The 23371-nt window shown below is 54.1% G+C and overlaps 1 protein-coding gene, 1 long non-coding RNA gene and 2 other non-coding genes across 6 annotated transcripts; 1 reads left to right on the forward strand and 3 right to left on the reverse strand.

Moving 5' to 3' along the window:
• The first annotated feature begins 448 nt into the window (after window positions 1-448).
• Window positions 449-16449, forward strand: ST6GALNAC2 (ST6 N-acetylgalactosaminide alpha-2,6-sialyltransferase 2). Of its 3 annotated transcripts, none has more exons than XM_028112425.2 (9): window positions 449-649; window positions 4779-4839; window positions 8566-8740; window positions 9374-9542; window positions 9929-10067; window positions 11501-11604; window positions 13272-13454; window positions 14592-14691; window positions 15684-16449. In XM_028112425.2, the coding sequence occupies exons 1-9, from the start codon at window positions 525-527 to the stop codon at window positions 15849-15851; spliced, it is 1224 nt and encodes a 407-aa protein (XP_027968226.1). In that variant the 5' UTR covers window positions 449-524; the 3' UTR covers window positions 15852-16449. The 3 variants fall into 3 exon arrangements, with proteins under 3 accessions (XP_027968226.1, XP_027968228.1, XP_027968227.1); XM_028112426.2 differs by having other exon boundaries at window positions 451-649; window positions 13371-13454; XM_028112427.2 differs by lacking the exon at window positions 13272-13454 and having other exon boundaries at window positions 450-649.
• LOC114216344 (U6atac minor spliceosomal RNA) lies at window positions 5582-5707 on the reverse strand. Its single transcript, XR_003610766.1, has one exon. It is a non-coding gene; the product is annotated as a U6atac minor spliceosomal RNA (small nuclear RNA).
• Window positions 11007-23371, reverse strand: LOC114216105 (uncharacterized). Its single transcript, XR_003610704.2, has 6 exons — window positions 23293-23371; window positions 22472-22554; window positions 19940-20067; window positions 19577-19619; window positions 14116-18250; window positions 11007-12066 (listed from the first exon to the last, which is right to left on the reverse strand). It is a non-coding gene; the product is annotated as an uncharacterized LOC114216105 (long non-coding RNA).
• On the reverse strand, window positions 20164-20243 carry LOC114216342 (small nucleolar RNA R38). The gene has a single exon (XR_003610764.1). It is a non-coding gene; the product is annotated as a small nucleolar RNA R38 (small nucleolar RNA).

Genomic DNA, 23371 nt, shown 5'->3' on the forward strand with positions numbered 1-23371 from the left:
CTTCTGGAAGGAACCGAGGTGCCGGGGCCAGACCGACAGGTCCTGAGGGTCCTTCCGAGGGGAGCCTCCCTGCCGCGGCTTTCCCGGCGTCAGTCTTGCGGAAGCCGCGGGTGCCGGGCCGGGAGCCAGCAGTGCGCGGCCCACCCGGCAGGTGGCGGCGTCTCCCGGCGCCCCGCCCCCCTCGCGGGCCCCCCGGCCCGCGCGCGCCTGCCCTTGACCGCAGCGGGACAGCGCCCCGCCCAAACCCCCGGCTCGCCCAAGTGCCCGGGGCGGAGAGCAGCGCGGGAGGGGCGCGGGCAGCTCCACGAGCCGGGGGGCGACACGCCGGCCCCCGAGACCCGCCAACGCGGCCCCCGAGGGTGCGGCGAGCCCGGGCAGGAGCGGAGCGGCAGGGCGGGGAGGCGCCGCGGGGGCTGGAGGGCAGGACCGGTGGGGCAGGGCGGCCTCCCCCCATCCGGGCCGCTCCCCTCCGCCCGGAACGGCGGCGGACCGGGCGCCCGAGGGCGCCCGCGGGCCAGGGCTGCATGGGGCTCCTGCGCGGCCAGCTCTTCTGGCTTCTGCTCCTGCTCGCGGCTGCCTGCTCGGGGATTCTCTTCACTCTGTACTCCTCGGCAGTGGGGCCGTACCCGGGGCCCCGGTCTGGAGCCAGGTAGGGGCTGCGGCGCGGTCCGACCATGGGGTGGCTCAGGGGACGCGCGGGGCGCCTAGCCCGGGCCCCTCCGTCCACCCGCCGCGTTGGTCTCCCTGGGGTGGCTCGCAGCAGGGACTCGGGCCTTGGCCCTTTGTCCCCAGAGCCTCCACCCGGGCGACCAACCTGCGCTGCCCGGGCCACAGCCTCTGCGGGAGTCCGAGAGGGACCTCGCCCCTTGCGCACCGGCCACTCGCTTCCCAAAGCCTTGTGGGTTCATTCCCTCTGGCCGTGATTCGAAACACTTTTTCTATTGTCCAGATTTGGCTGGGTCGTCTGAGTCAGATAAAAACAGCCCCGTTTTTATCAGGAACGCTCCCTCCCTAACGTCACATTTCTCTGACTCTACTTTTGGGGGAGGGACCCGAGACTCCCTGTTCCAACTTTGCCGGGATCCTCGGCTCGACTGCGGCGGGTCGCCTTTCCAGCTCGCTCGGTCTGCGCCCTCCCTGCGCCCTCCCCGCGCCCGGCGCCCGGCTCTTGCCCACGCGCTGTTTGCTCTGTTTATTTGGATAAAGCGCCATCTGGGCGCGATCCCGCTAAGCGGCGGACTCCCCCGGGGAACAGGGGCAGATCCTGGGCTTCATCCAAGTTCCCCTTCTCGAGCCTCCTCCGGGCTCCCCTCCCTCCCGCTCGCCCAGCGCACCTTCCTTGCATTTGTGCTCCGCGAGGATAAACCTACGAGCCTGTGTTTGGGAGGTGATGGTGCCAGTTACTGAGGAAGCCTCCAAAGAATTTAGTTTTCCGTCGGGGAGGCGGATCGAGCTGTACGGGAGTCTGGATTTGGGAGGCCGCGAGGGCCCCCACAGGCTCGCCCACCGGCCTCGGGGCCGCGCTCTTCGTTCAGAGCACTTTCCCACCTGCGCGCCCCTCACCAAACCTTGCTCCAGGCATAACGGGATGAAAGGAAAGTTAGTTACCTCTTCTCGGGGAAACGTGGTCATAAGGCATCTAAAGGTACAAAACAATACGAAACACCTGCAACTCATTATGAGCCCAGTCCCTCTAGAACAAAGGGTGTTCTAGCAGCTGGTGCCTGGAATTACTTCATCCCCTTGTAGTCAGAAATTGCGTGAGGTGAGCGACTGAAAGTTTGAGGGTGTTAAGAAAGAGAGTCCTTTGTGAATTTTATGTAAAGCTGTTTTGAAACACATTTCAACATCCTTTGAAAGTATCTAATAAACTTTAAATATGAGGTTGTTGAACATCCATTATGTCTCAGCAAAGCTTTTAAAGGTCTTTCATCTTTTAAAAAAGCTAGTACAAGCCAAGAACTTTTCCGTTTTCTTGCTGTTCCCCTAATGTTTGCGATGTAGCTGAACCCAGGGGGTTGGCTGGGAGGGCCTCACTGTAGGAGGTGGGTGTTTAGTGCCCGGAGAGGTGGGAAACTGGACTGTCTGGAGCAACTGGGAGCAGGCTGTGTGACCGCCCCCCACCACCCCCCACCTGGGGTGGGAAAGCAGATGGCCTGGCTACCTGGAGAGCCCCCGGGAGGGATGAGGGGTGCGGTGTTGGGACCTGGTCTTAACCGCACCTGAGGGCTCTCATTGCAGGCTAGAGAATGGAACCCAGCCCAGGAATTTACCCATGGCAGAAGAATCTGGGTCAGGAGTTTCCAGGCATTGGGATATCTAGACTTGTAAAAATAAATAAGTAAATCTTTTTTACTGGTGGGGGAGGGGGCAGTGGTGAGGGTAGATATAGGCTACCAGTTAGCTGCCAGTATCTGTTGTCAACATTATCTTGTAAAAGAAAGAACATCCGAAGTCCCAGAATTCCTAAGCATAGGATCGAAATTGAGTAGATTTCTTTTTTTTTTTTAAAGATTTTATTTACTTATTTGAGAGAATGAGATAGAGCACGAGAGGGGGGAGTCAGAGGGAGGAGCAGACTCCCCGCTGAGCAGGGAGCCCGACGCGGGACTCGATCCCGGGACTCCAGGATCATGACCTGAGCCGAAGGCAGTCACTTAACGAACTGAGCCACCCAGGCTCCCGAGTAGATTTCTTTTCATGAGAAATGGCGCCGTGGTGGTACCTCCTTACCTGCAGTTTGGCTTTCCCTGGTTTCAGTCACCCCCAGTCATGCCAGGTCTGGGAGCAGATCAGCCTCCTCCTGGCATAGAGGCAGAGGTCAGTAGGAGCCTAATGGTAGTCAACAATGTGGTCACCACTCCCCCCCGCCCCGTCTCTTCACCTGGCCTATTTTGTCATCTCCCACTGTCACAAGAAGGGTGATATTTACCGAGTAAGATATTTACAGAGACCACACTCACGTTATATTGTTACGATCGTCCTATTTTATTATCAGTTATGGTTGTTAATCTCTTACTGTGCCTCATTTATAAATTAAACTTTATCATTCGTATGTATGTAGAGGAAAAAACATAGCCTGTGCAGGGTTCGGTACTATCCACAGTTTCATCCACTGCGGGGCTTGGAGCTTACCCAAGGGGAGGGGAGGCCTACTGTACAAGGTCTTTATTTCTCCTCAGGCCGGTGAAACTTCTGGGAGGGGCATAGATGGGCTGGCTCCCTTGCCCGCCCCTTCCAGGCTCTGCAGGCAGGTGTGTCTAGAAGCCCTGGGATTCCCAAGGAGGGCTGGGAGAAGTCACTGAGCACGGAGGGGTGCTCTGGAGATGAGCAGGCCTCCCTGAGGCTGGGGTGTTCAGGAGAGCAAAACAGAGCTGGGGCGGGGGGCTCTCTAGCCCCTCCCCTGCAACTCTATCCCTCCGGTCTCCAAGCTGCCCTGGCCAGCAGCTCCCTCATCCGGTTCTCAAACCTGGCTCACGCTAGAATCACCTGGGGAGGAGGCCTAGACCAGTCAGACCAGAACTACAGGGGTGAGGCCCTGGGCGCAAGGTGTTTTTCAAAAGCTCCCTGGGGATTCTCGCCGGCCCTGAGGCTGAGTACTGGGGTCCCAGTTCCTCTTCAAAGGGGGTCCTGTTATGCTGAGGAGAGGAACTATAGGATGGTGGTGGTGGGGGGGGACAGGTGGCCATCCGAGGGGGAAAGAGGGATGGGGGAAGGAATCATCCCTGCTCTTCCCCGGCCGCCCCTGCAGGTCCTCTGGAAACCTGAAGGGAGGCAGGTCGCATGCTCCCTTGTGGCCCAACTGGCTCAGCACGTCAGAAGCAAAAAAAAAAAAGTAACAAGAGACCTTTGTTTCCTTGCAAACTGCCTCCTGAGCCAAAATCCTCCCCACCTGCTTCCTTGTGACTGGCGGGGGGGCAGGGCGGGGGCGACAGGAATCTAGGAGAAGCCTGACACCCTTTTGAATAGGCAAAGGCCCCTAGTCCTTCTGTTTGCTCTCTCCCCTGATGCAGGGGCCGCCTGGCAGGTGGGAGTAGGGGTGGAGAGTAACATCAACCCCTTCCCTCCCTCCCGAAGGGACACTGTCATAGAGGTTGTCACAACAAGGTCTTTCCCTTCTTCCTTTAGGTAACAATAGCTACCATTTAGAGGACACTTTTTGTATGAGATCATCTTGAGTCTCTGTGTGAACACTTCCAACAACTGGAGATGTGATATGATTAATAATGATAATTAATCACTTGATTGTATCTGCGGTCCAGACACAGACACTGAGGCTCTGAGAAGTCACTTCCCTAGATCACGGGATACAAACCTAGGGAGTGAGGCTTCAGACCCCTGGCCTCCACAGGGAGCCGCAGGGCAGGAGCCAGGAACAACAGCAGGACAACCCACCCCAAGGGGAAGGGGGACCACGTCATCTGGGACCAGCCCCTCTGGGGCCTTGGCAGGGAGCTCCCTCAGATGGCGGCAGGGGGCTGGCAAGCGTGCCTACTGTATGTTTTCATCCTTGAACCAGATCTCAGGGTTCTGTAAACTCCACATTTCTGCCGCTTGCCATGGGATTTCTTGGATTTCTGGGTTTAGAAGGCTGAGCAAAACATACTAATGTGACAATATTTTTGTTCCTAAAGAGGGAGACGTGGGCAAAAATCAGAGCCTGGCAAGATCAAACGAATGCCATCTTGACTCTGACGGGCTTTGTCAGCCCCTGGAGCTAGAATCAGAAGGTTCCGAAGGGCAGGTCCGACCCCGATTTACTTCTGCTTCTCCCCCAGGAACGCCACATCATCTCGAGCATTCTTTGGACGCAAGGCATCAAATGCTGGAACAAGAAAGGTACAATGGTCGACTCTTCTGGCAGTTTCGAGCATCTTCAAAAGTTAACGGGGAGGAGGGGACAAAGAGCAAATGAGAACATTCTCATGAGACTGTTGGGCGGGAGCTCTCTGGACCCTCTAAACATTACACGTCAAGCTGAGCAGCCAGCCAGGCCTGGCCACCAGGGTTCCCTGCACCCCAGGAGCAGAGAAGGGGTGTAGCCGGGAGAATAGTTCTTAGGAAGTCTTACCTTTTTTTTTTTTTTTTTAAGATTATTTATTTATTTGACAGCGAGATAGCAAGAGCAGGAGCACAAGCAGGGGGAGTGGGAGAGGGAGAAGCAGGCTTCCCGCGGAGCAGGGAGCCCGATGCGGTGCTCGATCCCAGGACCCCGGGATCATGACCCGAGCCAAAGGCAGACGCTTAACGACTGAGCCACCCAAGAGCCTGGAAGTCTTACCTTTAAAAGGCCTGTGAATTTGGCAATCTACTCAAAATACATTTTTTTTAAGATTTTATTTTTCTTTATTTTTTATTGTTATGTTAATCACCATACATTACCTCATTAGTTTTTGATGCAGTGTTCCATGATTCATTGTTTGTGCATAACACCCGGTGCTCCACGCAGAACGTGCCCTCTTTAATACCCATCACCAGGCGAACCCATCCCCCCACCCCCTCCCCTCTAGAACCCTCAGTTTGTTTTTCAGAGTCCATCGCCTCTCATGGTTCGTCTCCCCCTCCGACTTACTCCCCTTCATTCTTCCCCTGGTTAGATGCCACGAAGTAGGTGGCAATGCCTTAACCGTATGTGTGTTGTCAGGCCCGAGGGCCTCTTCCATTCTTGTCAAGGGGAGTGCTAACCTTCTCTCCTTTCATACACCACTTAAGATTTTATTTTTAAAGGGGCGCCTGGGTGGCTCAGTCGTTAAGCGTCTGCCTTCAGCTCAGGTCATGATCCCGGGGCCCTGGGATCGAGTCCCGCGTCGGGCTCTCTGCTCGGCGGGAAGCCTGCTTCTCCCTCTCCCACTCCCCCTGCTTGTGTTCCCTCTCTCGCTGTCTCTCTCTGTGTCAAATAAATAGGTAAATTCTTTAAAAAAAAAAAAAGATTTTATTTTTAAGTAATCTACACTCACCATGGGGCTTGAATTCAACGACCCCGGGATCAAGAGGCACATGCCCTACAGACTGAGCCGGCCAGGTGCCTTCTTACTATAAAATGCCTTCTTACTATAAAATTCACACATTTTTAAACTGCTCTCCATGGAGTAAACAAGCCAACCTTGGAAAGATTCTCCGTGCTTGCACAGGGGGTTGAGAACCTTCTAGGCCCTGCTCCATCATAAATCATGCTGCCTCGAGCACTTTACCCATGTTCTCTCACGAAAGCCGCATGGCAACCCTGTCCTGTAGCTTTTACAGATGGACACAGCGAGGGACAGAGAGATCAGGTCCTGGGTTTAAGAGTTGTGTTCATGCCCAAGAGAATAACCTGGGACTTGTTAGCTGAGGCCTGCGGGGGGGAAAAGATTCCACTTCCTGTAGAACGTAGTGACAGCTAAGCTGTTTCAGAGATGGAGCAAGTAGCCCTGGGCCAGGTGAGGGGGTCCCTGTTTTGAGAACAGAGGCGGGGTGGACACTTGGCCTGCAAGGCTAAAGAGAAGTCTCAAGCGTCTTATGGGTACTTATGGGTCATCTTTTAAGTTTCCTAAAGCCCTGTGCACCTTGAGCTGCTTGATGCGAACTGACATATCCCCACTGGTTTAAAAAAAAAAGGATTCGAGGTGGCTTTTGGATACACATACCAAGGCAAAAATATAAAATAGAATAAAATGAAGAAATGGCCAAACGAAAAATAAAGGTAGGAGAATAAGACAATGTCATGTAGAGAAGTGCATGAATGGTGGGCCCATCGTTCCCTATTCCCTATCCCATGCATAAGGGATAGGCCATAGATCTGGCTCTGAGCTTCCTGGTAGCCACAGTGAAGAAGGAAATTTGCCATTGTGTCCATGAGATAAGAGCAAACCAGCTGCCCAAGTGAAGTACAGCCTTCCCCAATACAAAGACTGAAGAGTTTTCTCCTGGTACCTCTTAAAGAAGGCCCTGGAAAACATCCCAAGGATGAACTGAAAGGTAGTGAAATTAGTAGTTGGTTCTGCTACAATGCTTGCTTTGAAAATGTGAATTTGTTCCAATAAGATTGGTATCTTAGGAAACACTTTGAGCATAACACAAACTTTGTGTTTCCTTATGAGTGACTCTGTCGTTGAGAACACTAAGGTTAAATGCAGAGAACCGCACCCAACCGAAGGGAGCCTCGAAGGAATTCACAAAACGCACACACATGCGCCCTTCAGATACGCACTTCATTGTTCTCTAACCCTCTTTGCACTACTTCACAGTAACTCACAAGCTGCCACCCTCCTGAAGGCCACTCACACAGGCCGACGTCAAGTCTTTTCCAAGGTCAAGGGCCATATGTTTAGTAGAATGTGGTAGATCTTAACCACAGGATGTGTGAGACTGTGCCTCCAGCTTTGTTAGGCCCTTCGTTTGTCCTATCATCCATCACTGACAAAGCTTTTGAGTGTTGTGCCACTCATCCCATTTCCTAAAAGCCCGGTGGTTTTGACTGCACCCGTTTTGCATAGTGTGGTGGTTTTTAGGTATCCATAGGTAACGTTATAGCAGAAATTACTGCAGAGCTCCTTCCTGCATTGGTCAAACCAGCAGTCTTAACAAAGAGCCCCCTTCAGTGGGAAGGGTAGCCCCACACAGGGCGAGGCAGTGCAGGATTCGGACATTGGGGGTTGCAGGCGGATGGGGTGGGACCCTCTTCAGTACCATCCCTCCAGGTCCCTGTGCGCAGAGGTACTGTATAGTTTCCTAGAGCTTCTGAAAGGAATTAGCACAAATTGGGGGGTTGAAAATAAGAGAAATTGATTTTCTCACAGTTCTGGACCCCAGAATCCAAAATCAAGGGGTCACCAGGGCCACCTTCCTGAAAGTTCAGGGAAGAATCCTTCCTTGCCTCTTCCAGTTTCTGGTGGCTCCAGAGGTTCTGTGGCTTATGGCCAGGCCACTCCAGTCTCTGCGTCTGTCTACACGTGGCTTTATAAGGACACCAGTCATTGGATGAGGGCCCACCCTAAACTAGTATGACGTCATCCTAATAAATTACATCTGCAAAGACCATATTCCCAAATAAGCTCACATTCTGAGGTCTGGGCAGACAGAAGGGGGCGGGGGGACACTAGTCAACCCAGTACAGGTGCCACCTGGACGAAAATGCTCATGATCTTTCCAGCAGCCCGTCCCCTACAAACCTTACAGTGAGAATAGCCAGAGCTAGGATTTGGATCCAGGCTGATGGATTCCAAAGCCCCGGCTGCAATTCTTCCACCAAAGGGCAGGCGGATCTTACTCACTTGGTGGGAAAACGCCCCAAAGTTGCCCTAAGTGTGAAGTGAAGGAGTGAGAGGCCAGAGCCACCAGGCCCTGGATAGGTGGCATCCAGGAGAGAGAGGGCTGGGCAGGGTAAATCCAGAAAGCTCTCTGACCCCCACCACGCCACTGTGCCACAAGCGAGCTCAGCTGGCAGGTCTGGGGGTGGACCAAGTCTGGAGGCGAAGGGTAGCTCTTCCCTCCCAACCAGCCTGCAGGGCCTGCAGGCTCCTAGGAAGGTCCCCACCAGCCACAGCCCCCAGCTAATGGAGCTCGGCACTATCTCCTGCCCCACAGAGCCCGCGCTGCCAACACCCGCTTTATCTGGCCATCCAGAAGCACCCCCACTTCCGTGCCCTGTTCGATCTCTCCACTCCAGTGCTGCTCTCGGGGAGCCTCTTCACTCAGGAGCTCTGGGACAGACTGAGCCAGCACAAAGCCCCCTATGGCTGGCAGGGGCTCTCCCGCCAAGGTAATTGGAAGTGGCTGCTTCTTGCCCAGCCCTCTGGCCCCAGAGAATCCCTTCCTCCTGCTTTTGGCCCAGGTGCCAGCCTGCCAACGCAGCACCTTATGGGGACCCCCTCATACACCCCACCCCCCTGCCCATTTCCTTCCCGAAAGGTCTCAGGGCTCGGCCCCCCCCCCACCCCCCCCGCTGTGTGACTCCTGCCGTACCTACCAGCCCCTACAAGCACCAGGGGATCAGGGAGGGGGCTTGATGTGCCTGCTGACCAGCGCTCACCTCCTGGGGCCAGTGTCCCAAGGCGGCTGAGAACAGGGGCTGGGGGTCCTCAGACAGCCTGCCCATGGTTCCCGCTGTGGGAAACTGCCCAGAGCACCCCCCCCCCACTTCAAACTGCCTCACGTTATTTTATTGTGGAGCATACGGTCTTGAGAGGACTAGTTATTCGAGTTCTTGAGGTGACAGGGTACAGCCAGATCCTCTCCCCCCAGTTCAGCCTGCATGGCCCCACTGACATTTTGCTCTCCCCGGACCCTCTGTGCCTTGGATGAGGCTGGTGTCGGGCCTCTGGCAGGGGGCATGCCAGAAAGTGTCTCGGGACAGCCCCCACTCAGGGCGCCCTGCCCTGTCTGGCCCCCACAGCCATCAACTCCACCCTGAGCCTCCTGAATGGCTCAGAGAGCTCCGAGCTGTTCGCCGCCTCCGGGAAGCTGCTCTCCACGTGCATCCGGTGTGCGGTGGTGGGGAACGGAGGCATTTTGAATGGCTCCCGCCAGGGTCTGAACATCGATGCCCATGACTACGTGTTCAGGTATGCGGTGCAGGAGCCAGGGAGGAGGTGGGAGAGGAGCTGGGAATGGAGCTAGTCCCCAGCCAGCCCCTGGGGGAGCATCCTCTGGGAGGGCCATGGGCCGGGGCAGCTCCACCGTCGGGACGGGCAGACAGACCCTGAAGATGGGAGTGTGGGTGCCGCGTGCCAGCAGGGAGGGAGCCGCCGGGGCCAGATGTGCCCATTTCACAGGCCATCCCTTGAGGTCTGGAGGAGTGGGGATGGGCTGGATGGGGCACTGGTGCTGCCTTGGGCAAGGGGCACAGTCTGCACAGAGGCCTGGGGACAGGTGCGGCAGAACCCCGGGGAAGGAAGTAAAAACGGCACGTGTGACCATCGGGAGGCTGACAGACCTCTGTTTGGACCAGACTCAACGGTGCTGTGATCAAAGGCTTCGAAAAGGATGTGGGCACCAAGACCTCCTTCTACGGCTTCACTGTGAACACAATGAAGAACTCCCTCATCTCCTACTGGAACTTCGGCTTCACCTCCGTGCCACAAGGCCAGGTGAGGCTTCTGATGGGCCTGCCACTGTCACTGACGGTCAGTGCCGCTGTTCCCGGAGTCCCCTCTGTGAGGCGAACCACAGTGGCCCCAGTCCAGTAGATGGAGAGCTTGTGCCAGGATCCTGGGTGCATGTGATGGGGCCACTGAGGAGGGGGATGCAAGCAGGGACACCCCGTAGTTTCTGGCAGCACGGGACTGCTCTGGGATAGAGCATGAAAGCCTAATACTCACTGGAAGCTTATGGGGTGCCAGGCTCTTTACGGGATGCCATGTCAGCTCCGTTTTACTGGTGAGGAGACTAAGGCTGGGTGCCCTTCCTTCAGCAAGGACTGCCTCCCCCCGCCCCCTGGCCAGAGCTCACGCTACGCACAGGGGAAGGGTACTTACTGAGCATCTCCTCTGTTCCCGGCAGTAAACATGGTTGGCACAGCTGCCCGTTTCCTGATGGCAGCACATCCATCCAAGGCCACCGCGCAGCTAAAATCAGCAACCTCCAGGCCCCTCTGACCACACTAGCGCTAGGGCTGTCTCCCATTTCCCTGAGCTGCCTTCCTGATCCCACAGCAGCCTAGGAGGGAGGCTGAAGTCCAAAGGCACGGAACTGCGTGCCCAGCCAGGGAGTAGGGGAGCCAGAATTCAAGGCCGCCCACTGCCTGCGGCTTGTGCAGCCACACCCAGTCGCGGGAACACTGCTCCTCCCTTCAAGAGCTGTCTGGGTGCCACATAAAGAGGGGAGATTCCAGGATAAGGGCTCTGTGGTGCTTGAGAAGACCGGGCCGGGTTTCTAGAAGCTTCCTCCTCTGGGCAGGAAATCCAGGAGTGCCGTAGCCACAGCAGGACCTCTCTTAGCTCGTGACAGAACAAAACAGAGCAGCTTTTATTTCCGGCCACACTACCTGTATGAGTTACCACTGAGTTAATAAATTACCCCAGACTTGGTAGCTTTAAACGACAAACATTTATTATCTTACAGTTTCAGGGGGTCAGGGATTCAGGAACAGCTTAGCACAATGGTCTTGGCTCAGCATCAACAGGGGCTACGGGCACTTGAAGGCTTGAAGGAGGCCAGAGTCCAGATGGCGCCTCTCTAGGCTACTAGAGTGTCCCCAGGTCATGGCGGCTCACTTCACCCAGCGCAGGGGGTCCCAGGGAGCTTTGTAGCCTCGTCTCCAAGGTCACACGCCATCCCTTCCACTTCCTCCTATTCGTTAGTCACTCAAGGGGATGGCAAGTAAGCCTCACCTACCACAAGATTTGTGACCATGCATTGAAACCACCATGGTACCTGGGAGTGGGGGTGACAGGCAGAGAGCAGAAATTCCCCCATCAGGACAGGTGGCAGGACCGGGTGGAGGGCTGAGCAGGTGCTGGACACAGTCTTGTTTGGGGGGGGGCCGGGAGGGACTGGCTCAGGGTCTCTGTCGCCCCGACAGGACCTGCACTATATCTTCATCCCCTCTGACATCCGGGACTACGTGATGCTGAGATCGGCCATTCTGGGTGTGCCTGTCCCCGAGGGCCCTGATAAAGGGGACAGGTGAGCAGCCGGGCGGGTACGGGGTGTGGTAGTGCGGGGCGCACTGTCAGGCTGGGAAAGTGGGTGAGGACAGCAAGAAAATCCTGAAGAATTCAGTCGACTGTTGGGGAATGACGCTCTTTTTTTCCTACCCCCCCGAGCAGCCCAGGTGACCCTCCTGGCCCCCAGGAGCCCGCCTGACGGGGTGGGCCGTAGCCCTGAAGGGCCGCTTTTCTGAGTGGAGCAAGGTAGGCCTGGCTCCTCAGCTGTGGGCTGCTGGCCCCTTCCCCACCCAGCCCCCCAGCCAGCAGCCCTGGCCACGCTCGTCCACTCCAGACTCTGCTGGCCGGCTGAGCACGCTGGGTCTGGAAGCAGGGCCGGGTCGGGGGGGGGGGGGGCGCTATCCATGGCCCTCATCCCAGTGGGCACCTTCCCAGGATCTGTGCCCGTGAAACGGAGAGCAGGTGACGTGGGCCCAGTGTCCTGCAAAGAGAGAACAAAGGGCACTCTGTCTTTTCTCCCCCACCTTCCCGGGCAGCAGGCCGGGGTCCAGCTCTTTTGAACCATGTCCTGGCCTCAGCCGAACCTTCTCCCTGTGGTGCTGAGACAATTTCTTGTCCCAGAGTCAGGTCCTTAGAAATCCATGCCACCTTTGCGGCCACGAAGACCAGCCTTCCTATCTCAGTGCTTCTGGACCATGCCGCCCACCCCCGAAAGAGCAAATTCTGAGGTCCTTAGGGGTTAAGCCCTCAGAGGCCAGGCCCGCTTACTCTGGCCCACCTGCACCGCCGCCCCCTTGTGACGATCCAACAATCACTCGTGACACCACAGCTGGTCGTGAGGGGGGACTTTGTGACACGGGTGGGACTGGGCTCTTGGCGGGGGCTGGCTCAGAGACATCGATCAGGTGGTCGTAAGCCTCCCCAACACCAATGAGCTCCCCCTCCCATACCCCCAGTCCACCCCCTACCCAGTCCCCCTCCCAGTCCCGGTCCAACCATATGGCCCCTGCCAACCAGCAGGCCTACTCCAGCTCTGCTGGCTCAGCCCCTTCTCCACCCCCCACCCGGGGGTCTTCCTCCCGGCCCCCCTCTCACCCTGCCACCCCATCCGCCTCACAGCCCTCTTCCCGGGCTTCGTCCCTGACCCCCAGCCCTCATATCCAACATGTGCCCCGAGGATCTTCCCAAAACCCCACTCCACCCACCTCCAAGTCTCCTTCCCAATCTGGCTTGAAATCCCTCTCTCGAAACTCTTCCCAAACTCCTCCCGTGCCTACCCCCCGGTCCCCTTCCCGCAGCCCCGCCACCTCGGCCTCCTACATCGGACCCATTCGGGGCATCCCCTCCTACATCGCCCCCTACGTGCCCCGCTTCCTGAAGGAACCCCCCTTCTTCCAGCCCCCCACCGCACCCCTGCCCCAGAGCCAGGGCTTCCCCTGCTCCTTCCCCTGCCCGGCCCGGGAGCCCCCTCCTATCCCGGACTCTCTCTACTTCCCCCTGCTCCCACCTCCTCCCCACCACCCCCGGGTTAACTGCTCCTTCCCGACCCCTCCCGCCCTGTTCACGCCCCCCTCCTCGCTCACCTACACCCTGCCCACCGAGGTCCTGGTGAGCGGAAAGCCACACGTGGTGCCCACGGTGTTGCCGGCCACCTTCTACACGCCCTTCTCCCGCTACTACCCCCAGCCCCGCCCGGACCGCTACCGCCGTAGGCCTAGCGCCTTTCCCCTCCCCTTGCCCTACGACGGCTCGGGCCGCTCTGTCCACTTCTTTCATGGGTCCTAGGCCTCAGACCTACTTCGGACCAGAAGCCTCTGCCAGGAAATTCAAGCTACTACATCCAGACTTCATCAGCTACCTGAGGGAGAGGTAGGTGTGTGTGGGGGGGGGCGGTGCACAAAGAACAGCTCCTCCCTCCAGCCCCCCTGCACACCAGCCCATCACTGCCGGTCCTTTATGGCCCAGACACTGTAACCTACAGCGAGAGCTAACCTGTATTGGGCCCAAACACAGGCGGTCCAAGGCGACCAGAGGGAGGAACCTGGAAATACCAGCCTGATCTCACCCCGCCTGCCCCCCCTCAGGCCCCCTCCCTCTACCAGTGGTTCCAATGTGTGCGTGTGTGTGGGGGGGGTGTCACGTGCCCCTCTCTGGAGACGTTCTGGTTGTCACTAGGTAAGCATCACTACCAAGTAGACACAGGGATGCTGTCGAGCATCATACAATACACACAATGCCCCCGCAACAAAGAATTACTTGGCCCAAAACGTCAATAGTGCCCTGGCTGAGAAGCCCTGCTGTCACCCCGTGGCTGGCATCCCCAGAGAGCAGGTGGAGGGTGGCGAGTGGATCTGGGGAGGCCTCCTGGTGCTGGCACTCACAGCCCCACTCAACAGAGGAAGAAACAGGCTCAGGGAGGCTAGGCGGTTTGTCTGGCAAAGCTTAGATGTGAATCCGGGCTGAGGTCAGGCCTGTGGCCACCGTACTGTGGCCTCACTTTTGCATTCTGAGAGTGTGTGCACACACTTACCTCACCAGTGACTCCAGGCCCAGGACCTGGGTGCCCTGCCCCTCATGTCCCTCATGAGGGATTCTTGCTGGGCCGAAGTCTGTGGAAAGAAAGAAACCTAGGTCTCAGGCTAGGTAAATAGGCCACCTGTCCCCTACCCACTGTGGTTACTTAGGCCAGGGGTGAAGGCAGGGTGTTGCAGAGAGGAAAGGGGACTCAGGCTGGGTTCACGCTTCTAGAGTGGGAGAGCGAAGGATCATACCTGGGCTGCTTCTGCACAGGCCTGCTCGTCTTTCTCACCCCACTCTGTTACCCACACTTGCGTTTGCTTCATTTGGGTTTTTCCCTAAATGGGGAATGGACTGCACTAGAAGAGCCAGGAAGTTCTGAACAGTTTTCCAGGCCATCTGAACTGGTAGCTGGAAAGGCGAAGGGCACAACCATCGAGTGAGACCTACGCCTCTTTCTTGAGTTTTGATGCCACTTTTCGTCTCCAGGTTTTTGAAATCAAAGTTGATTAACACAAATTTTGGAAACCTATATATGCCGAGCACTGGGGCCCTCATGCTGCTGACAGCTTTGCACACCTGTGACCAGGTAAGAGGCCTTCCCTTTCAAGAGCCCACAGCAGCAGAGGACAGGTGTGGGTGGAACCTAATCTGATCCGTGATCAAACCCCTACAGGAGGCCTGTCACCCTCGGGCCTGGGACGCGGCCTCGCCCCTGTAGGGAAGGGATTCTCCAGCTGCAGGAGCAAAAGCTGGTCTCTGGAAGGGGCTAGGAGGGAGTGCCACTCCTGAGCTACCGCCACATGGGCTACGCAGGGGCCTTTCCAGGACAGGTGCTGGGCCAGCCTTGCCTTCCTCCAGGAGCCACCTGCCCAGGCACCTCTGTCCTCCACCCTTGTGGTATTGAAGGCGCATGTTATCAAATTGTTCTTGTGAAAGCAAAATCGCAAAGGAGTGGATAAAGACATCCTTCTAGAACCGAGCTGGGCGGCAGGTTTAGCCTTCCACCACCTTTGAACTCACTGCCTGAGATGTTCCCGGTGCTGCCCACAGGAGCCCAGCAGAGGCTGAGAAGCAGTTTTCGAGGAGAGGCAGTGAGCGCACTAAAGCCAGCACAAGAGCTGGAGACCAAGGGCCGCTCCATGACGCTGTCGTAATCCTTTTCCCAACTTTTTTAAGGCAGCAGTCTCTCGACTGCGCTCCCATTAGAACGAGCCACAAGTAGTAATGGGCTTTTGTCTCCACCTCGAGCTTAGCGAAGGAGATCCCGCATCGCAAACCCGACTTTGAAACCCCAGCCTGGCCGCTCGCTAGCGCGTGACCGAGGACGTGTCCGGTTCTCTCTCCGAGCTTCCCCACTTGTGAAATGGGGATAATACCCGAGATTATCCCGAGGCTGAGAGAACGTGGCCAGGAGCACAGGGCCTGCCGTTAGCTCGAGCTCCAGCTATTGTTTATTTTTGTCTTGGACACGGCATCTAAGGAAGGTGGGGGGGTACGGTGACTTTCCCAATTCATGTCACTTCACATCTGTCTGCACAGAGCTCAGTAAATTCTAATTCAATGACTGTCCTTGTCCAGGTTAGTGCCTATGGATTCATCACAAGCAACTACTGGAAATTTTCTGACCACTATTTCGAGCGAATAAAGAAACCACTGATATTCTATGTCAACCACGACCTCTCCCTGGAAGCCACCCTGTGGAAGAACCTGCACAAGGCCGGCATCCTTCGACTGTACCAGCGCTGACCCTGACGTAGCCAAGCCCTTTGTTCTCGCAGAGCCATGGGACCTGTGGCCCCGGCCCCTCATGTGGCCTAAGCGGCCCCCGGTCTTTCCAGCCTCTGAGAAGGGCTCCAGCTCCCCTCCACCCACCCCTTCTTCTCCAGGGGACGTTAAGAGGTGGATTTGTGACTCACTGAAGCTTGTTCATTGTGGGGCACCCCATCTTGTTCTTGGGTTTGTCCACGAAAACTCCCCTCTGGGTTGGAGACAGACATCCCGACCTTGGGTGAAGGGCAAAAGGACTGCTCTGCTGGATGTTTTAAAACCGAAGGTAACACAAGATGAGACTGTGACCCTCACCAGCGAAGGGCAAACCTACTTCAGAGCAGAGATCTCAAAGCCCAGCAGTTGGTACGGAACCTGAGGATGTCGGTGCAGTGACTGCACCATCTCCACTGACCAGGGTCAAGCAGCAGTACAGGCTCACACATTCCCCAGCCATAGACACGCCTAAACCACCTGAGAACATGACCACTTTCCTCCTCCTGCCCCATGATAAAGTGGGAGCACAAAAGGCAGAATGTAATTTGAACTAAGTACTTGCATAAATGACAGGATGACCCTTGTGTCTTTTCTGTGTGTTGGGAAGGGGGCTGGGGGTGATACACCACAGTGTTTAGCAAGCAGATCACTCAGAAAATTCAAAGGCCACAAATTCAAAGGACCATGGGCCAGCCCTGGTAATTTGACAGGGGTCAACTGCACAGAGGGCTGCTGGCCTGTCATAATGGATGGATTACCACCTGGCCACTGGAAAGACGACACAATCAGGTAATGAACTCTCAGCTTCACATCATGGTTTCAGTAAATCTGGGCTTAGTTAATAGGCAGTTTCCTTTTAGACAGAGCACATGGGCCTCTATTGGAAGGGTAAGTCTCGGCTAACCAAGTTATCACCATATAGCCCTTCAGCCCTGGGATTTACTGGCCTGAGGACAAGTAGCTCGACAGTCTGATCTGCTCCACTGTCCAAAGCCTTCCTGAGGTGGCTTTGACCACCACTGACTAATTCACCAAGGCCCAGTACCTGGCCTCTGGCTCTGTGGTTTTAGAAGGCAGATCCTATGAGCATGTTTAAGAGGGATGAACTGTCACTGGAATCAAACTACTTTAGAAATTCAGGTATGTGATCAAAGACCTGGGCTTTCACGCTGGAGGCAGCTGCTTGAAACCACCGCCTCCTGCGGCTGGTGAGCAGTTTAGACTGGAGAGGAGTAGCAAGCAGGAGGCCAAGGCCTCTCCCTTTAGCTTGGCAACTTTGAACTGTCCCTTGATCTCAAGGACAGCAGTGTCCCAGGTATATTTCTCTGGATAGAATTATTGGCCTGGGAAGAACACCATCAAATGTGGGAAACCTGGTACCAAGTATCAGTCCATTCTGCCATCTGATAGTGACCTTTACTCGTAAAGAAATCCAACTGCCCCTGTAAGTCAGCACAGCCTAAGTCAGGCCGCCTGGCGCCTTGTACCCAGGACACTTTACTTGTCCTTATTCCCGTCACATCTGGAGCTTTCAGAACCTCTTGTCAATCCGTTAAGATTTGAGAAGTGCTAACGTTATGTTTGTGGGTGGTAACCCGTTAAGAGGTGCAGAAAATCAATTTAATGGGGAACTTCTAAAACATCTGATTGCATCCTATGAAACTTGGGGGACCTCGGTGGCTCAGTCGGTTAAGTGTCCCACTCTTAGGGGGAGGAAGTAGACTCCCTGCTGAGCACAGGGCCCAGAAGTGTCTAACTCGATGGGATTTCAGCTGGTGATCTCAGGGTTATGAGATCGAACCCCCCGTTGAGCATGGAGTCTGCTTGTGACTTTCTCTCCCTCTGCCCCTCTTAAAAAAAAAAAAAAAACTATTCTGTGAAACCTTCATTTATATAAAAATGTGTTAGCTAAGTCACAGAATAAAATCCCAGGATGAGGGTCTCAACATGAAATCCATGTTACAAAAACCCATTTTTAAAAACTTTTATTTGTGCTTCAAAATTTAAGCCCAAGATACATTAACTTCACAGGAAATCCACTCTGAGAAACCCCTTTCTAGGCTGAGCACCTGCTTCCGCTCAGTCTCCCCAAAACAGCACATACACATTAACCCTTTTCAGTTCACAATCACTGCCTTCTTGCCAGTGCACCAGTTACACCCAGATCAGCTCAACTGCGGCATTCTGGATTTTCTTAGTTACGCCCTGATTTGGCTGCCAGCAGGATGAGCTGTCACTCAAATTCTTTGGCTCCTTTCGAAGACAAAGTCCAAAGAATTCTTCAATTATTCTCCCTTTGGGGGGATTATTTTGCAGGCATTAACAATTAGCAACAGAGGCCGTGCTGCTCCACCTGGCACCGCCTGTCCTGAGGAGATAACCTGCAAGACCAAAGGAGAGTCATTTGATGGATCAGTCAAGCAGGGGACTCAAGATTGAAAGCCAAACTGAATGAAGAAGAGGCAATCGTAGCAGCGCTCATTGTAACCGACCATCAGGCCCATGCTGTTGAGGGGACCACCTGGCACAGACTGCTTCAAAGCAGGCTGCTAGGATTCCCGGAAGACCTGAAACCACAGCCTGCCCTCAGGAGCTAATGTGCAAAGGGAGCAGGGTCTGGCAAGGGGCCAGGGAAGAACCACCACGAAGCACTGGGGACATTCTCATTCAACCCCTTTCTGGAGGTTAAGCTTTTCAAGTCAAACCTAAAGGTCTACGTGAGTCCCGTGGTACAGTCAAAGCTACTCTGCAGCAACGATAACCCAAGAAGTCAACCTCGCGACTCGCTAAAACACATCCTTTTACTTGGTTTTACTTACAGGCTGTAAGCTGCTGGGGCCAGTTTTCAGGATTAAATCCCACCCCAAATCTAGCTTCCTTGGTGACTGAACAATTATGTGACCTTAAATACAAAAAGCCCATACATACCCCCCAATTTCAACAGAAAAGGGCCATCTGCCCACTCTAAGTCTGGCATTTAAATGGGAACAAAGCCAGACACCCTCCTGGCCCAGTATCACTGGGCTACTTTCTTGTTCGCATGACAGCCCCTCAGCCCTCGGCTACCCCAGGAGCAGCCCCATGCCCATCATGCTGTCCAGACCCAATCTCAGCTAACCCTAGGAGAGCTCCCTGGTGTTGTAAACAAAGCACCTGGAAACCAAACAGCTCTGCTGGTGCCATGGCAGCCCTTCTTTCCTCAATGTCACCATGTGGTGCAGAGATAGGTCACAGTCCTGCCACAACTGGCAGACTTCCGACATTCCCGTCAGTTTCAAAGAGTGCATTCATTTCCTTGAAATATGGACAAGCACTCTTTCATTCCACAATAAGAACATGACCCACAACTGGGCTACTTGCCCATTTCTGCCCCCTCTTAGAGCCTGTACCCCAGGACCGTCGATCAAGGGGCCTAGAGCGCGACAGGGCAGCCACACCATCAGTTTTCAAGCCGCAGAGGGATGATGCACTCGACTGGGGTCTTTGCAGGGTAGACAATTCCCTCTGGAGTCCGTCCAGTTTGATCCCTGATAAAGCCTCAACTTTTAAGAGCAAAGAGCCAAACCCCAACGCCTCAGAATAGATGGTTTCCCCTCAGCCGAGATGTTCAGACAGGGATAACTAACCATCATAGGCTTGTGGGGCTTCCTAGGGACACGAAAGATGGAAACAAAGACTACAAGCAAGGGAGGAGTCCTTTCACTTACTTCAGGCAAAGCATGTCAGTTCTGTCTCACACACTGCAGACATCTAGCAAAGAAAACAAACCCATGTTAGGGGCGCCTGGATGGCTCAGTTGTTAAGCGTCTGCCTTTGGCTCAGGGTCCTGGGATCGAGCCCCGCATCGGGCTCCCTGCTCAGCAGGGTTCCTGCTTCTCCCTCTCCCACTCCCCCTGCTTGTGTTCTCTCTCTCTCGCTGTGTCTCTGTCAAAAAATAAAATCTTAAAAAAAAAAAAAGCAACAAACAAACCCATGTTAAAATCTCCCTGCCACCCAGCACAATCCTAAACCCGAGGCAGAAGCAGCAAACAAACATCCCATCCAGGTCTATTTGGAAGGGCTCTACTTACATACAAAAGAGACGTCTCCGCTTCGGGCCCAGGGCAGCGGACTTTGCGCTACCGCTGCCATCTGCTTCTGCAGGATCCTTTTCCAGCCTCAAAAACCGAGGCTGAGACTGCACCTGGCAAGGAGAAAACTGCAAAAGAAAAATCTGCTTAAGATATACACGGGTAACTCTCAAGTAGCTCACATTCAAATCTGGCCTAAATTTTCTATAAAGCAAACTTTGGAACTGAGTTTCAGACATCCATATTCCACAGAAAGGCTTCTTTGCCTTCAGACAGGGATAACTTTAGATCATCATGAACTCAGCTCCTGCCAATCCACCAGCTCACGGGCTGACACTTCTAGCAGAGGCAGACCACTTTTTCCTTACAAAATTCTGCTTTGCTTCCCTCACAAGAATTCTCAATCTTGTCTACTTTATTAAAACTTTCCTTCAGGGTAAAAACTGCTGATACCTAGTGCCTAGATGTACCCAGCATCCCAGACCTGACTGACACTTCCTGCCCTTTTAAAGACAGAGTCCACCTCGGCACAAAGTGCCCGATAGCAGAGTATGTATGGGGTGTATATTTCAGTGTCAGTAAAATGTGTGGTTACTCCTTTGGGACATCCTGTTGAAGGCCAGCTGTACAAAGGTAACCCGCTGCCAGAAGGCACCATCACACAAGGTCATTTCTCCTTCACTCACCTCTGCGTACACAATGATCCACAGAGCTAGAGCAGTTTTTTAAGTAGAGGATTATAGATCTGCCCCCAAGAGCTACTTAAAAATAGCCAGTGCTATAATCTTGTTGTAATACAAGTAGATCAGTTCATCCAACTGTTCCTATATGACTGCTCTTGGGATGGCCACACAATCCTCGGGCCTCGATTGAGGGTCATTCTCATCCATGGCTGGAGGTGTACTTCTAACACTTTGTAGGTGCCTTGGATATACAACCAGGTCTGGAAAGCAGTAACCTGATTTTACAAAGAAATTAGGCTCGGGCGCCTGGGTGGCTCAGATGGTTAAGCATCTGCCTTCGGCTCAGGTCATGATCCCAGAGTCCTGGGATCGAGTCCCGCATCAGGCTCCCTGCTCTGCGGGGAGCCTGCTTCTCCCTCTGCCTCTCTCTCTCTCTCTCTGACTCTCATGAATAAATAAATAAAACATAAAAAAAAAAAAAAAAAAGAAATTAGGCTCTGGTGGGGTTATTTGCTAACGAGCCGGGACTTGGGCCCAGATCTCTCATGTTAGTCTAATACAAGTTTCAATCTCAGCTCTGACATTCTGGGTGGGTAGTTCTTTGTGGTGGGGGCTGTTTTGTGCATTGTAGGATACTTAGCAGGACCCGTTAGATCCCAATAGCATGCTCCACCCTAGTGGAGAACGACTGGGCTAATTTTAACTCAATTATTTCTCAATGAAACTGAAAAAAGGTTAATAGCACCCTCACAAAATTTGCCCTGTTTTTATGGTTCTTTAAAAAACAAGAAACAGGGGCACCTGGGTGGCTCAGTTGAAACTGAAAAAAGGTTAATAGCACCCTCACAAAATTTGCCCTGTTTTTATGGTTCTTTAAAAAACAAGAAACAGGGGCACCTGGGTGGCTCAGTTGTTAAGCGTCTGCCTTTGGCTCAGGTCATGATCCCAGGGTCCTGGGATCGAGCCCCGCGTCGGGCTCCCTGCTCAGCAGGGTTCCTGCTTCTCCCTCTCCCACTCCCCCTGCTTGTGTTCCCTCTCTCGCTGTGTCTCTGTCAAGTAAATAAAATCTTTAAAAACGAAACAAAACACAAGAAACAGCTGTATTAACTCTAAGCCTCAGTTTGTTTACTCAGTAGCAAAGGGGAAAATATCTACTCCACTTAAGATTGTTTAACAGTTTGGGAGACTGCTTGGCAAGGAGGCTAGCAGAGCTCCACACTCCTTCCCTTATCTGGGCAGGAACAATCCTAGGAGGCTCACATCCTTGAAATCTAACAAGGGCACTAACGGGACGCTAATCTCTGCAATTCTGCCAAAGAGCTAAAAAAAATCTTCCCATTTATAAAATTTTCATCAAAAAAGTCCTTACACTCAACATCTTAAGATGATGATTTTCACTTGAATTTTTCAAAGTCTACAGTCAACACCTTTAATCTCTAAGGGAAATGTGGGTAATATACTTCATTCTAACAGAAACGATGTCAAGATGTTACCTCAAAATTGGTATTTAAAAGGCTGAGCCTCAAGGCATCAGAACTCTTCACAAAAGATGTCCTTTCAGACAAGGATAACTTAAATCATCCACAAATATTTCTAAACCCCAGCCAACCAAAACCCATTTCCTAAGTCTCCCTCCCATCCCTGTGTGCAGCAACCCTTTTGATTCCAAACAGTGACACCTAGTGGCGCCAAATCACACTGACATAGGCCCTGCTCATTTCCAGACTCTGGGTCCATTTTTCTCACCCTAACTGGATTTATGCGTCCACGTGTTCATAAAGCTGAATTTAAAACCAGAATAAAGTGTGAGGCGGCCCTATGTAGCAGGCCTTCCGGCACCCATCCTTACTCATTTCAGGGATCCATTCCTCACTTTTAAGCTTCAACCTGCAGGTCTGCTGCTCACTGTCTCCGCAGATGCCAAAGAAAAGCCTGTGGGGAATGAAAAAATGAACTTGGAACAAGGTGGGTTGTAGAATTATGGCTTTCCAAAATCGACAATCCCATTTACGACAATCTATAGGATTAAATAAAAACTACTGATTAGGGCCGTCCTCAAGGCACTCTAGGAGGGACTTGATTTGAACGTTAACTCTTGATGTGAATTAAGAATTGCCACCCGGCGCGCCTGGGTGGCTCAGTTGGTTGGGCGACTGCCTTCGGCTCAGGTCATGATCCTGGAGTCCCGGGATCGAGTCCCGCATCGGGCTCCCTGCTCAGCGGGCAGTCTGCTTCTCCCTCTGACCCTCCCCCCTCTCATGTGCGCGCTCTCTCTCATTCTCTCTCTCAAATAAATAAATAAATAAAAATCTTAAAAAAAAAAAACAACAAAAAAAAAACCTGCCACCCGCATCCTGCCCCGTGGGCGGGCCTCGGAGACCCGCAGGGCACACGGTGGTTGTGCGACGCACGAGGTTGCACAAGCTGGGAGAACCTCTCCCCGTCCCAGGAGGGGCCCTTTAACTCCAAAGGAGGGCCTGAGCGCTCTCCCTTCAATCATCAACACTCGCGCCCTTCTGCGTCTTTTGATCCAGTATTTCCCCTAAACTTCCCAACCACCCTAGGAGGGAGACCGGTTTATCGACACCATTCCGCCTCTGAGGCAAGGGAGGCCGAATGAACTTGCGTCGGGTCAAGGAAGATCTCGTTTCCCCACCTCCCCAGCCTTACCACAGCCAAAGGCTCGAGAATGTTCATCCCGTTGGACCCAGCCAGAAGCCGCCATGCCTCCCAGCCACGCGGCCTGCCC

Source organism: Eumetopias jubatus, unplaced genomic scaffold (genome assembly GCF_037043125.1).
Source record: "Eumetopias jubatus isolate StellerSeaLion01/CBP00866 unplaced genomic scaffold, mEumJub1_p1.0 scaffold_10, whole genome shotgun sequence".
NCBI classification, from domain to species: Eukaryota; Metazoa; Chordata; class Mammalia; order Carnivora; family Otariidae; genus Eumetopias; species Eumetopias jubatus.